The sequence below is a fragment of the Bos mutus genome, chromosome 13 (genome assembly GCF_027580195.1).
Source record: "Bos mutus isolate GX-2022 chromosome 13, NWIPB_WYAK_1.1, whole genome shotgun sequence".
NCBI classification, from domain to species: Eukaryota; Metazoa; Chordata; class Mammalia; order Artiodactyla; family Bovidae; genus Bos; species Bos mutus.
Window position 1 is genome coordinate 29,045,988 of NC_091629.1, and position 11,461 is coordinate 29,057,448.

The following is an 11,461-nucleotide window of genomic DNA, read 5'->3' on the forward strand; positions in this document are numbered from 1 at the left end:
TGGAGGGCCAGTCATGACACTGTTTCCAGGATAGAGGACCACTGAACACAAGCCAGTGATCATTGTAATCAGCTCACCATGAATCATCTTTATAGACTTTTTAATACAATAGATACAATAAGATAATATCCTTCCCTAACTTTTGATTGACAAAGGTCCCTGCCTAGAATCTTACAGGGTCATAGGCAAACTCAAGTTTGCTAAAATCTAACATACAAAATCCTCTCAAAAGTCTTTTACATACTTCATTAAAAAATTTTTATTTAAAAGATGTCTCATTAAACTCTATTTTGAAATAAAAATGGAGGTAGTAGCTATAATTCAGTTTTCCATTTCGAATTTTAAAAGGCATATTCTTCTTGGTCTTGGCATTTTGCTAGAAAATGAACATTATGGTATATTTCAGGAGATAATTCATATAGCAAAACACACACACACACATTAAATGTCAGCTCAACGTAACTTGAATTGTTTTCACATTCACTAGGGACAAGTCTAGTTGTTAATCTTCGTGAGGGTCTCCAAATGGGTCTTGGAATGAGGGCTGCTCTGTGGTAGGCAACAAGTACAATGACAATTGTCTATATGGTAGGCAACAAGTACAAGGACAGTGTCTAGAACCCCCATTTCCCAGACTTCAGTGGCAACAGATTCATCTGGAGAGCTTGGTTAAACAACGGCTGGGACTCTGTAGGTTTGGGATCAGACCCTGGGTTTATAAAATATACACAGCTGGTGTGGATGGGGAACCCTACCAAGATAGGTTATAGGCTCCCTCTATTTATAACCCCACCTGCCCCAACAAGATGTCCTCTTTTCAAAAATAAAAGTGTGTTTGATAGAATCAAGAGTGTACATAAGCCTCTCAAGAGCCAGATTGAACTTGGGTCTTCCAGGCCACTCTGCTCTTGCAGGTTACGCAGGCAGAGGGGTGAGGATGTGGCACAGCCGTGGTCCCTGAGTTAAGTGCCCTGTCCTTGTGAAGGAGGCTGAAGGGGGAAACTCAGATTCATATACAACACAGCCCGTCGACTAGGGCCCTCCTGTCCCTCAGCACACCTCTGGGGCTGGTCAGCCCCCCACCCCGGGGTCACAGGTGCCACCTGGGGACAGAGGGGGATGGAACAGGGAGGGAAGGGGACACAGCGCGCGGGGCGGGGGGGGGGGGGTGCAAACGGAAACAGGGCAGGTACAGAGGGATAACGGAGCGAAAAGGAGGGGGGAAAGAGGGGGACAGACGGGGATGGAGACGGGAATCTACAGCTGGGGCAAGAGGGGGCACCGAGAGGGTGGAAGGACGGAGGGGGCTAGAGAACGGCCGGCCAGCCCGAGGTCGGAGGGAGGGACAGAGTGGACCCAGCCGCGCTCCCCTCAGCTCGGCGGAGGGTCAGGGGACCAGGGCCCGGGCGACCGACCCGATGAAAGTGGACCAGGGCTGAGGGGACAAGGACGGGGACAGGGACGGGACGACGGGGAAACCAGGGCCGGGACCAGGCGATCGGCCCGACGGACGGGGACCAGAGCTGCGGGGACGAGGACGGGAAGACCCGGGCCGGGACCGAAACCGGGACGGGAAGGGCAGGGACACCGGGTCCCCTCGGCCCGGCCGGCCGCGGCGCACGCAGCCTTTCGGCCGCGCACCTCCCAGCTCCGACTCCTCCGGCGCGAGACGGCCCGCGCCTTATATACCCTGCTAAAAATAGCCTGCGAAACCGCCTCCCAATCAGAACCGGCCGAAGTTCGAATTCTGCCAATGGCGAGGGCGGTGATGGAGAGGCTCGGTCACGCCAGGCGGGGCCGCGGTGAGCCGCCGCCCGCGATTGGCCGGAGCTGACATCATCTCCGTGCAGCCCCCGGGCCGGGAGCGGCGTGATTGGGCGGCGCGCGGGGCGGGCGCGGGCGAGTCACGTGGGGAGGCGGCGGCGGGGGGAGCTGGGCGGGGAGGAGGGGAGGCTGGCAGCGGAGCTTTGAATAGGGAAGTTTTGCAGGGGTTACGTTTGCAGTCAGTCCGGTGTTTGCAAATATTGTGCGGGCTCGCGAGCGCGTCTCCGGGCTCCGGCCAGGACCCGAACCCGCGGCGCCTAATCGCTGCGCACTTGAGTTTGCATGAACTTCCCCGGCGCTGCAGGCACGGCCGCCGCGCTCCCGACTGCAGACCGCAAGCCTCCCTGTTTTTACAGCAGCGGAGACGGTCTCTTCCAACCCGACATGGATGTGCTCCCAATGTGCAGCATCTTCCAGGAACTCCAGATTGTGCACGAGACTGGTTACTTCTCGGCGCTGCCCTCCCTGGAGGAATACTGGCAACAGGTAAATAGGGATTTTCGTGGGCCAGGTGCCCCGGTGCGCCGAGCAGGGAGTGCGTGCATGCACCCGCAGGACGGTGTGTGCTTGGAGGTGCAATTCTTTTTTATTTTGTTCTTTTTCTTCTTCCTTTTTTTTAATGGTTTGGGTAAATTTTTTAAAAAAATTAAAATAGTTATTGTTAAGACGTACTTGTGGCACCGGCGCAGAAGGCACTTCAAAGGGGCCTTTCAGAGCGTGGAGCGGAGTTGTCATCTGAGTGGGGCGCAGCGGCGCCGGGCGCTCCCCGTGTTCTTGCCGTTTTCTGGGGCTGCTGAACCGTCTTCCCGAGCGTAGACCCAGCTCCGCGGCCTGATCTCGGCCCCAGCCCTTGGCAGAAGTTTGGTGCTTGTTCCAGCTCCAGGCTCTCCACAGCTGGACCTAGTCATATGAACCTGCATGGAGTGCCAAGGTTATTTTTTCTTCTTTTTTATTTTTAAGGTATTTTGTTTTCCGTTTTTTTTTTTTGGTGTTTGTACATACAGGTTTTTCTTTCTTTCTTTTTTACTTAAGAATTTCACCAGCGAAACACCCACAAGCTCCTTTTCTCTACCAGGCCATTTTCAGTTTCTTTACCTTTGGAATCCTTAAGATTTGCCTCCATCTGCCTTGTTTTTCTTACCTCCTTCTTTTGTTGACCAGAAAAAAAAGGTGTGGGGGGGGGAAACCAATGTTTGCACAACCAGTGACTTATCAGTCATATGACAATGAGCCTGTCCGAATTGCTTCTAGTCTCAGTTTGGGAAGAGGAGTCTCTGTTTCCGGCATTTTTTAGTGAAATTGGAATTCTGGGCATTGGACATTTAAAAAACTTAATTTTTCCCCCTTCTCCTACGTTAGGATTGCCTGAAGGGAGAGAGATTCTGACACTTGTCCCATTGTCTTTAAAAGATAGGAGGGTTTGGGGTTGTCTCTGCCCTACTAGGCTGTTTGCTTTTTGTCACAAAGTGAATTAGCAGATCGCATATATTCTGCGGGTTTCAAAGCTTAGAAGGCTTTTAAGGGGGATGAAATGCAAAGTGGAACAACCTTCACATGCCTGCCTCATTGTTCACAGTCCTCCCTTCCCTCTCCCCTCCCAGCTTTTCCTACTGAAGCTTCCTAGGATGTGATTGAAATCGATCTAAGTAGTTTCCTTGGGCATTTGGGATTTGGGCCACAAGCCAGGCTGAGCTCTGGGTTGCCTTCAGAGGCTTTTAAACTCTCCCCAAGAGCTTCATTCTGGTCCCCAGTGCTCCTCGGCATAATGGGGATTTTAAATTAGCCAGATTATTAAAGTTTAACAAGGTCTCAGTAAACATGCTTTCCTTTTTCTTTGGAACATCCATAAGCTATCTCGCCAGTCTCTCCTCAGAACACTGGAGGGTGCTTTGTAACCTAGACGTCTAATTTTAGGGGTAACAAGAAAACAATGATTGTTTTTTTCCCCCTCTGCTTGCTCCTGCTTGCGGTGTGAAGAGTCTGGTGGCGGGGAGGGGGAAGGATATATTCTGATAGCAGGCACTGTGCTAAATAAGCAAGCCTGAGCCCTTTGGGTGGGCTTGGCTAGCCCTGAAAATGATTTGCTTAAAAAAAGAGAGCGGCGTTTGCTGTAGCAATGTAAATCTGTAGACTTGCAGTTGTATAGACAGCCTTATATGGACATGTAGGCAGTTGATCCTAGTGAAGATAAGGCAGACATAATTTAATCCTAAAATGTTTCCTACCGTTTTTCTTTTCCAGTGGCTAGAAAGTTTGAGATGGTGGGGAGAGGGGATGCTGGTGTCTCGGCAGTTGTAGCTTCTGGAAAGGTTGGTTGTGGGGCTGGGGGGGGGCACTCTGTCCCTGACACACTGCATGTATATTTGAACCGGGTCCTTTTTTTGGCCGCTGGTCAGAATTTCAAAAGGAAGTCTCCTTTGGCATTGCGTGAAAGAAATAGAGTGATGACTCATACAGTTGTACTCTTGGCCAGCAGATAAAGTTCTAGTCCATTGTGGGACTCCCAGCAGGGCCGGGAAAGGAATTTCCCCTCCCGCATCCTTTACAAAAGCAGATGGCCATTCTGGAACCATTTTTCCACTCCTGTTGTTGTTTTCCTCTGACCACTGTGGAAGTCATTTAAGTTGTGTGCGCACATGGCCCTGCACTTGGGAATGGCATTCTTTGAAAGCCTACTAAGGTCTGGGCTCCTCCACAGGAAACGGGTAGCTTCTGGGCAGCTCGGTTGATGTTCCTGACCCTAGACGTCCCCCTGGCTGCGTCTGCCCCGGCTGGGCGCGGCCTGTGCTGTCAGCGGTTCTCCAGAGGGGACGCATGGCCATGTCAGAGCTCACCGTGCTGCGGGCAGCAGGCCCGCAGCAGCAGGCTGCCTGGGTGTCCTTCATGCACAGGGTTCTGGAGGCTGTCTGATAATCTGGTTAAACCTGTCGGGTGGGGGTGGGGGTGGGGGTGTCGGAGGCTGGTGTCCTTTGTGTGGCTAACAGAAACTCATTAGAAACGTCAACACTGTAACTCTTAACAGAAACTAGCTCCTCTGTGGCCATCAGCCATTTGTGGCCATTGTGGTCCACCTCGGGGAAGCGGGGAGAGGCTTCGCCCTGGTTTTCCTTCTGAACGTGTCCCGTTCTTAGAGATAGCTCTCCTCTTGCTCTGCTGCAGACACGGAGTCCTATAGAGGCAAGGCCACAGTTGATCTGCCCTTGGCTCCTGCATGTTTTGGTGGTTTTTTTTGGAATTGTGCTTTCGGTTCCGTTTTCAGTGTGGTCACAATCACGTGCCTCCCTGTGATTCTTTCGCACAGACCTGCCTGGAGTTGGAACGTTACCTGCAGAGCGAGCCCTGCTACGTGTCAGCCTCCGAGATCAAATTCGACAGCCAGGAAGATCTGTGGACCAAAATCATCTTGGCTCGGGAGAAAAAGGAGGACGCGGACCTGAAGGTGTCCTCCTCTGGCCCGCCCGAGGACGCGCTCCACAGCCCTGGCTTCAGCTACAACCTGGAGACCAACAGCCTGAACTCGGATGTGAGCAGCGAGTCCTCTGACAGCTCCGAGGAGCTCTCGCCCACCACCAAGTTTACCTCCGACCCCATCAGCGAAGTCTTGGTCAATTCGGGGAATCTGAGTTCCTCGGTCACCTCCACGCCTCCGTCCTCCCCAGAACTGAGCAGGGAGCCCTCGCACCTGTGGGGCTGTGTGCCTGGCGAGCTGCACCCCCCCGGGAAGGCGCGGGGCGGGACCTCAGGGAAGCCGGGCGACAAGGGCAGCGGGGACGCCTCCCCCGACGGCCGCAGGCGGGTGCATCGCTGCCACTTTAATGGCTGCAGGAAAGTTTACACCAAAAGCTCCCACTTGAAAGCACACCAGCGCACCCACACAGGTCAGTCCCTCCTGCGACCTGGGCGGTGGGGCGCTGCTGAATTTCACCCGCCCTGGGAGGGGGCTGGGCAGGAGGCTCTCGGAGCAGACACATCCTCACCTCCTTTCTTCCCCCCCGAAAAAGTTGGGTCTCTGGGGAGGACAGAGTAGTCGCTGAAAGACTGGACTTATGTGCCCGATGAATGGTCTATCGCTTTCTGATTAAACACACAAGAGGTAAATCACATTCTTTGTCTACACCCAGTCCCCTGCCCACTCCCAAGCACCCGGGTTACAGAGACCCCACTGTGCCCAGCTGGCAGTGTCCATGCATCATGTTACATGGAGTTGCCTCTGACTTGTGGGCACGGAGTTCGAGGGTTGAGAGGGGGTGGCCCGGCCGTGTGGCACACATGGGTGTCAGTCACCATGGGGGGGTCTTCTTAGCTGACCCTATCGACTGAAGCGGTATCGTCGGCGGGTGCCTAGTAAGGATTTCTCTGCATGTCATGCTGCCTTTGCTTTCTGATGCCAGTTTTTAACACAATATCTTCCTAATGAAATATCACAATCTGGAGAATAGTTTGGTTTCAAGTTACCATGACAGCCTAGGATAACTGCTGGAACGTCACAGACATCTTAGACCTGAGAGGAGTCTTAAGGGTCACGTCACACAGAATCTCATGCTGCCAGTAATGAGAGGAGACGGGGATCCCTGAAGCAGCTCACGGCAGAGCTGGAATCAGGACCCGGGTGCCCCGGACCGGCTCCCAGTGGTCCCAGCAGCACACTCAGGACTAGCTGTGGGAATTTTTTAATTTCTCAGATAGCACCTTTAGTGAAATCCTATTTGTAAAATGGCCAAGGGATGAAGTCAACTGGGTGTCTTGCTGGTCCTTTAGAAAGTGCTTTGAAGGCTTTGGAATGGGGCTTCCCAGAAACTCATGACCTCGGTTTTGGAGAAATGTAGTTTCCCGGAGGAAACTACAGAGCCTCATTCCACGGGGAAGTGAGTAAGGAACAAAATAAGTGCTTGAGAGAAACCGTTTCCATGGAGAAAGCAGTAAAAACCCAGCCCTGGCCAAGGCTGTGGGTCCAGTGGCCTGACACATCACCTCGGAAGTATTTCTCCGGTCTGAGTAATTGTCATTCTTCCATGTTGGCTCTGGTCACGGTCATGCGGCCCTGCCAAGCCTGGGTCCGTCCCCCAGCACTGGGAGTCCCCAGGCTAGGTCAGAAAAGAGCCCCTGCCTGGTACCTCGGGAGGACCGGCTCCCAGCCCTAACGGGTGTGTGTTCTGAGTTCCTGAGGGCAGTGACCCCCTAGCCTGCTCCTGAGAGGACTCCCCGGCCGTGTGCTGGGGTCGCGGGGCCCCTCCCTCACTGCTCAGTGAAGTAATGGCGTGCCTGTCATGTGCTCTCTTCCCAGGAGAAAAGCCTTACAGATGCTCATGGGAAGGGTGTGAGTGGCGTTTTGCAAGAAGCGATGAGTTAACCAGACACTTCAGAAAGCACACTGGTGCCAAGCCTTTTAAATGTTCTCACTGTGACAGGTACGTGCATGAACCACAGGGGCGGGGGTGCCATCCCCGGGAGCAGGCATGCCGTCACCCCGCAGCGGGCAGCCATCCTCCGGGCCTGTAGTGGCATTTCTCTTTTCAGCCCAGGACTTTTTTAAAAAGGCTCTTGTTTGCCAGTCCTCCGGGTTAGGTAGCCCCAGGTATTTGAGTGCCTGAGAATCGGGTGATTTCGTTCATACTTTCCGAGGAACAACCCTTGATCAGTTTTCAGATTTGAAGGCCAGGTAGTAAAGTCTAGTGACATTCCCAAGAACTCACTGGTGGCCTCTTTGATGTAGATACTTCTGTCAGTTGGAATTTCCTGCCCCAAATGAGGATGGGGTGACTCAGCTGGGGGAGTGCACCCTCCTGGGGAGAGGCTGAGGTTGGGGAGCTCGGGGCAGAGGTCTGTGACCTGCAGGGCAGGAGAACTGATGTCTGGGACCCCGATTCTCTCCACAGGTGTTTCTCCAGGTCCGACCACCTGGCCCTGCACATGAAGAGACACCTCTGAGGGGGCAGAGCGACAACTCCTGCGGGCTAAAAAGGCTTCCAGGCTGAGACGGCCGCGGAAGGAGGGTGCGTGTTCCAGCCAAAGCCATTTTGCACCCTGCCCGGTCACCTCCAGGACCTACTGGGAAGGTCTTTCGAGGGCGAGAACAGTCACGTCCGAAGCGGCAGGGCACCCGGGGTGTGTGGTGTCTGGGTGGCCCTGGCTCGCCACTGGTTACCTGTCCTCTGAGTGGTCCCTAAGCCTTTGCCGTGAGCATGTGCACTGAGAATGTTAGTGGTGGGTGGGCTGTATGTGGAGGGTCTCCTACGGACTGGGTAACGAGGCACATCCTTTCCCTGGCGAGACTGCAAGAGACAGAAAAAAAAAAACAGAGTTTGAATGTTCTGTGTGTGAGGCGTGTTCCGTGAGACGAGATGACCATCCTTCATTTCCTGAGGGGGTGTCTGCGCCTTAGAGGAGAGAAAAAAAAAAAGACAAGAAGAAGGGAAGATGTGGAGGGCAGGCGTGGGAGTCAGGACCCCGAGTGACGAGTGGGTGTTGGTGGGGAGAGCCCCTTCCCCCGTGGTGTGTGACGGGAGCGTTCGGTGTTCGGTTCAGCTGTGTGAAGTGAGTAGCTGGCGCTGCTTGCTGTGACAGAGTTCATTTGTTACCTGTTGTATACGCTGTGTACCTACAAACATAACACGTGGATAACTTTTCCTTCTAAGACAAAAGTAATGCATGGTCTGGGGAATTATCTGCTTTTCCATTTTTAAATCAGGACTACCGTTTTGGTTCCAAGTTCACTGAGCAGCTAAGATAACAATTGGTCGAATCAGGTGACCCCCTAGCCATCTGGGCCTGGCAATACATGATGCTCCACCCCCCCCAACTCCCGCCCCTTGGATTTATTCGTAACACTCCCCTTCTAGAGAGGCGTTGTGCAGTGTAGGACTATTTTGTCAGTGGTTCCGAATTCGTATTACCTTTTTGGAGAATTTCAAGTTGCCCTTGGGAGACATTGGGCACGAGTTGGGTGTCCGGGACACCAAGGCTGGGAATCGCTGGTCTAACGTCCCACTAGACTCAGAACCTAAAATTTTTCTCAGTTGGGTGGATGAAACCACTAAAGCTTAGAAACTGTTTTCTCATGCAGCTAAGTTTCTCTTATTTATGCCTTGAGGACTCATTTCTGGTTTTCTAGCTGTTAATGCACTGTAGATCTTAATAATGGTGCCTTACGCAAGTGGCCCCTCCTGTGGGGGTCTCATACAGGGGAATGGGTGATGCATGCTTTATTAAGGCTCTTTTTTCACCTGGCTTTGTACTGTATCAATATTTAATACAGAAAAAAAAAACAAAACTCTTTAAGGTCCTACTTCACAAGTCAAATAGATGAAAACTCCCCAAACAAGTCAGTATTTACTCAATAGCTTAGACAACTTGACTGTCAGTGTTCAAGTGGGAAACACATGATAATTGGAAAATCAGACCATTTCTGCCACCGTGAGGGTGAGACTTCAATATAGACTTTGCACAACACTTGTACAGATCATACACCGGCTGTGTTTAATATGTAACATTTTCACACGTATTAAAGATACAGAAGTATTAAAAAACAATGTATTTGCTTAAAAGGCACAAGTTTCTCGCGTATCTATCTAGCTATCTGTTGGTAACACAGAAGGTATATTACTTTTTTAAAAAGTGGGCGAAATTCTTGTGTATGTACATTTGTGTGTATAATATGTGTATGTGTGTGTGTATATATATATACATATATATGAATAATATATAAATATTTTTTAAGGAGAAATTAGAATGTATAGCTAGAAAATTCCACAGCCTGTGAAGACCTATTTCAAAATGGCCATAAAGGAGGTAAAAATGAAAACTGTAACTTTTATAAAGGCTTTATCTTTCATTTAACAGTTTGCCACAGGCCTTTGGCATCAGATCTCTTCCAGACTGCCAAGTCACTCATCATCATAGGTGGGTCTGGGATAGGGTCCCTTGGCCATTCAGAACTGCCATGAACGGAATACTAGCCCGCTGGTTGTTTGGTCTCAGACACACTAAGGTTTTGATTTCAAACGTCAGCCTTATTGAAGATCTAACCTAAAAGAAAGCTAATCACAGAGATTCTTTTTGAGAGCATTTTTTATGCAGATGAAGCTACTTTTTTTCCAGCACATAGATTCTTCCAGTTTTTCCAACAAGTAATTTCCCCGAATTGGCATACTGCAGCATGGACAACTGATCCTCCATGCAGCTGCTGGTCAAGGGTGTGGATCTTCTCTTTATATATATTTATTTATATATATATATATACATATATATATACACATAAGTCTGGCTGGGCTGGTATTTTGTTTGATCTTCCTGAAAATGAGCAATGGTAAAAGCTCATATAACTGGTTTTTTTTTTTTTTTTTTTAAATCTGGGCTGATGGATACACTTACCTAAAGAAATTATTTTGCTGAGGGGGAAAATGCACTTTTTTCTTTTGGCAGTTCCAAATCCAGACACTTGATTTGCTGGATTTTGGGGGGAAAAAATTCCTTTTTTGGCCCTGCTGTGTGCTTAGCCATAATAGTTCCATTAAGCAAGAAGGTAAACAAAAGACAAAAAATAAAAAACTTGCACTGGCTTGTCTCACTTATGAAACACCGTGGAGTGGTTTGATTGGGTGGGGCTGGGTGCCATGTATGTCAATGCCTGTAATTTTCATAATAAGCAAGTACATAAAGAATTACAATTCTGTTCAGGTGATAACTGAGCCTCAATCAAGCAGAAACTTTTTGCTTGACATTAAAAGAAAATTTCTATTAGTGAAATTTCTTTCTTTTTATTTTGAAGCACCCTGTTATCTAAAAAATCTTTGTAAGATTTTTGTAAAATTTTGTTTTACAAGATTTTATTTGAAATTGTTTTTTGCAAGATTGTTATATTTCTGTATGAATGTATTTTTTATTGGAATAACATAAAAGAATTCTTATCAGCATCTTGAGTCTGGCTGTTTTTGTGGGGGGGTGGGGGGTGGAGGTGGAGGGAGGGAGTGTTGAAATAAATTCCTGCCAGATTAATCACTGGGCTCCTCCTTGGGAAATCTTCCTTATGCAACCCCAGCAGCCACTTGCCTGTCTCCCTCCCACTCACCGTCCTGGCAGCAAAGGTGGAAATAGGAGCCTGGGGTTGGTCCCCTGATGCGCACTGGGTTCTCCTCCAGGGCCTGGCCACTAGGCTTTGGGGCCCAGGAGGAAACTCTGGCTGTGCTTTCGCTGTCACTCCAGCCTGGGAATAAACTGCAGAGGCATCCGAGGAACGTGGTGGAACAAGCACCTCCTGTTCACTTCCGATGTTCCTGGGGACCTGTTCAAGGTCACATGCTCCTGGGCACCTGTTACCAAGGCCGTCAGAGCTGGGGGCCACCTCCAACCTGGCCTGAACACCTGGCTGGGTTGTCACCCAAGAGGGCAGACACAGTGGGGACAGCAGGCCCCAGAACCATCCCTCTGGCCTTCAGGACACCCTCCCTTACCTCTCCTCCCCCACCACCACCTTCTCTGGTCAGACCAGCAAAATAGGGCAGGAGGTGAATTAGTTACCTGATCGCCCAATTTTTTTTTTTTCCCCTTAAGGCAGATGGGATTCATTCAATGTAAATTTTTTTTTTGAAAATAGGGTAGCTTTTGGTTTTCTAGAAATGTTTCCCAGCGTGAGATCATA

General features: G+C 50.4%; 1 protein-coding gene across 1 annotated transcript; it reads left to right on the plus strand.

The window, feature by feature from the left end:
* Window positions 1-1,969: 1,969 nt before the first annotated feature.
* On the plus strand, window positions 1,970-10,736 carry KLF6 (KLF transcription factor 6). Its single transcript, XM_005901807.3, has 4 exons — window positions 1,970-2,310; window positions 5,126-5,702; window positions 7,109-7,232; window positions 7,701-10,736. Exons 1-4 carry the CDS (start codon window positions 2,107-2,109, stop codon window positions 7,750-7,752), a joined length of 957 nt encoding a protein of 318 aa, XP_005901869.1. The 5' UTR covers window positions 1,970-2,106; the 3' UTR covers window positions 7,753-10,736.
* Window positions 10,737-11,461: the final 725 nt, after the last annotated feature.

Excerpts from the sequence above, each read along its gene's own strand:
- KLF6 (XM_005901807.3), top strand. The coding sequence starts at position 2,107 with ATGAACTTCCCCGGCGCTGCAGGCACGGCCGCCGCGCTCCCGACTGCA. Across the intron at positions 2,311-5,125 it reads TGGAGGAATACTGGCAACAG|ACCTGCCTGGAGTTGGAACG; the intron begins GTAAATAGGGAT and ends TCTTTCGCACAG. Across the intron at positions 5,703-7,108 it reads ACACCAGCGCACCCACACAG|GAGAAAAGCCTTACAGATGC; the intron begins GTCAGTCCCTCC and ends CTCTCTTCCCAG.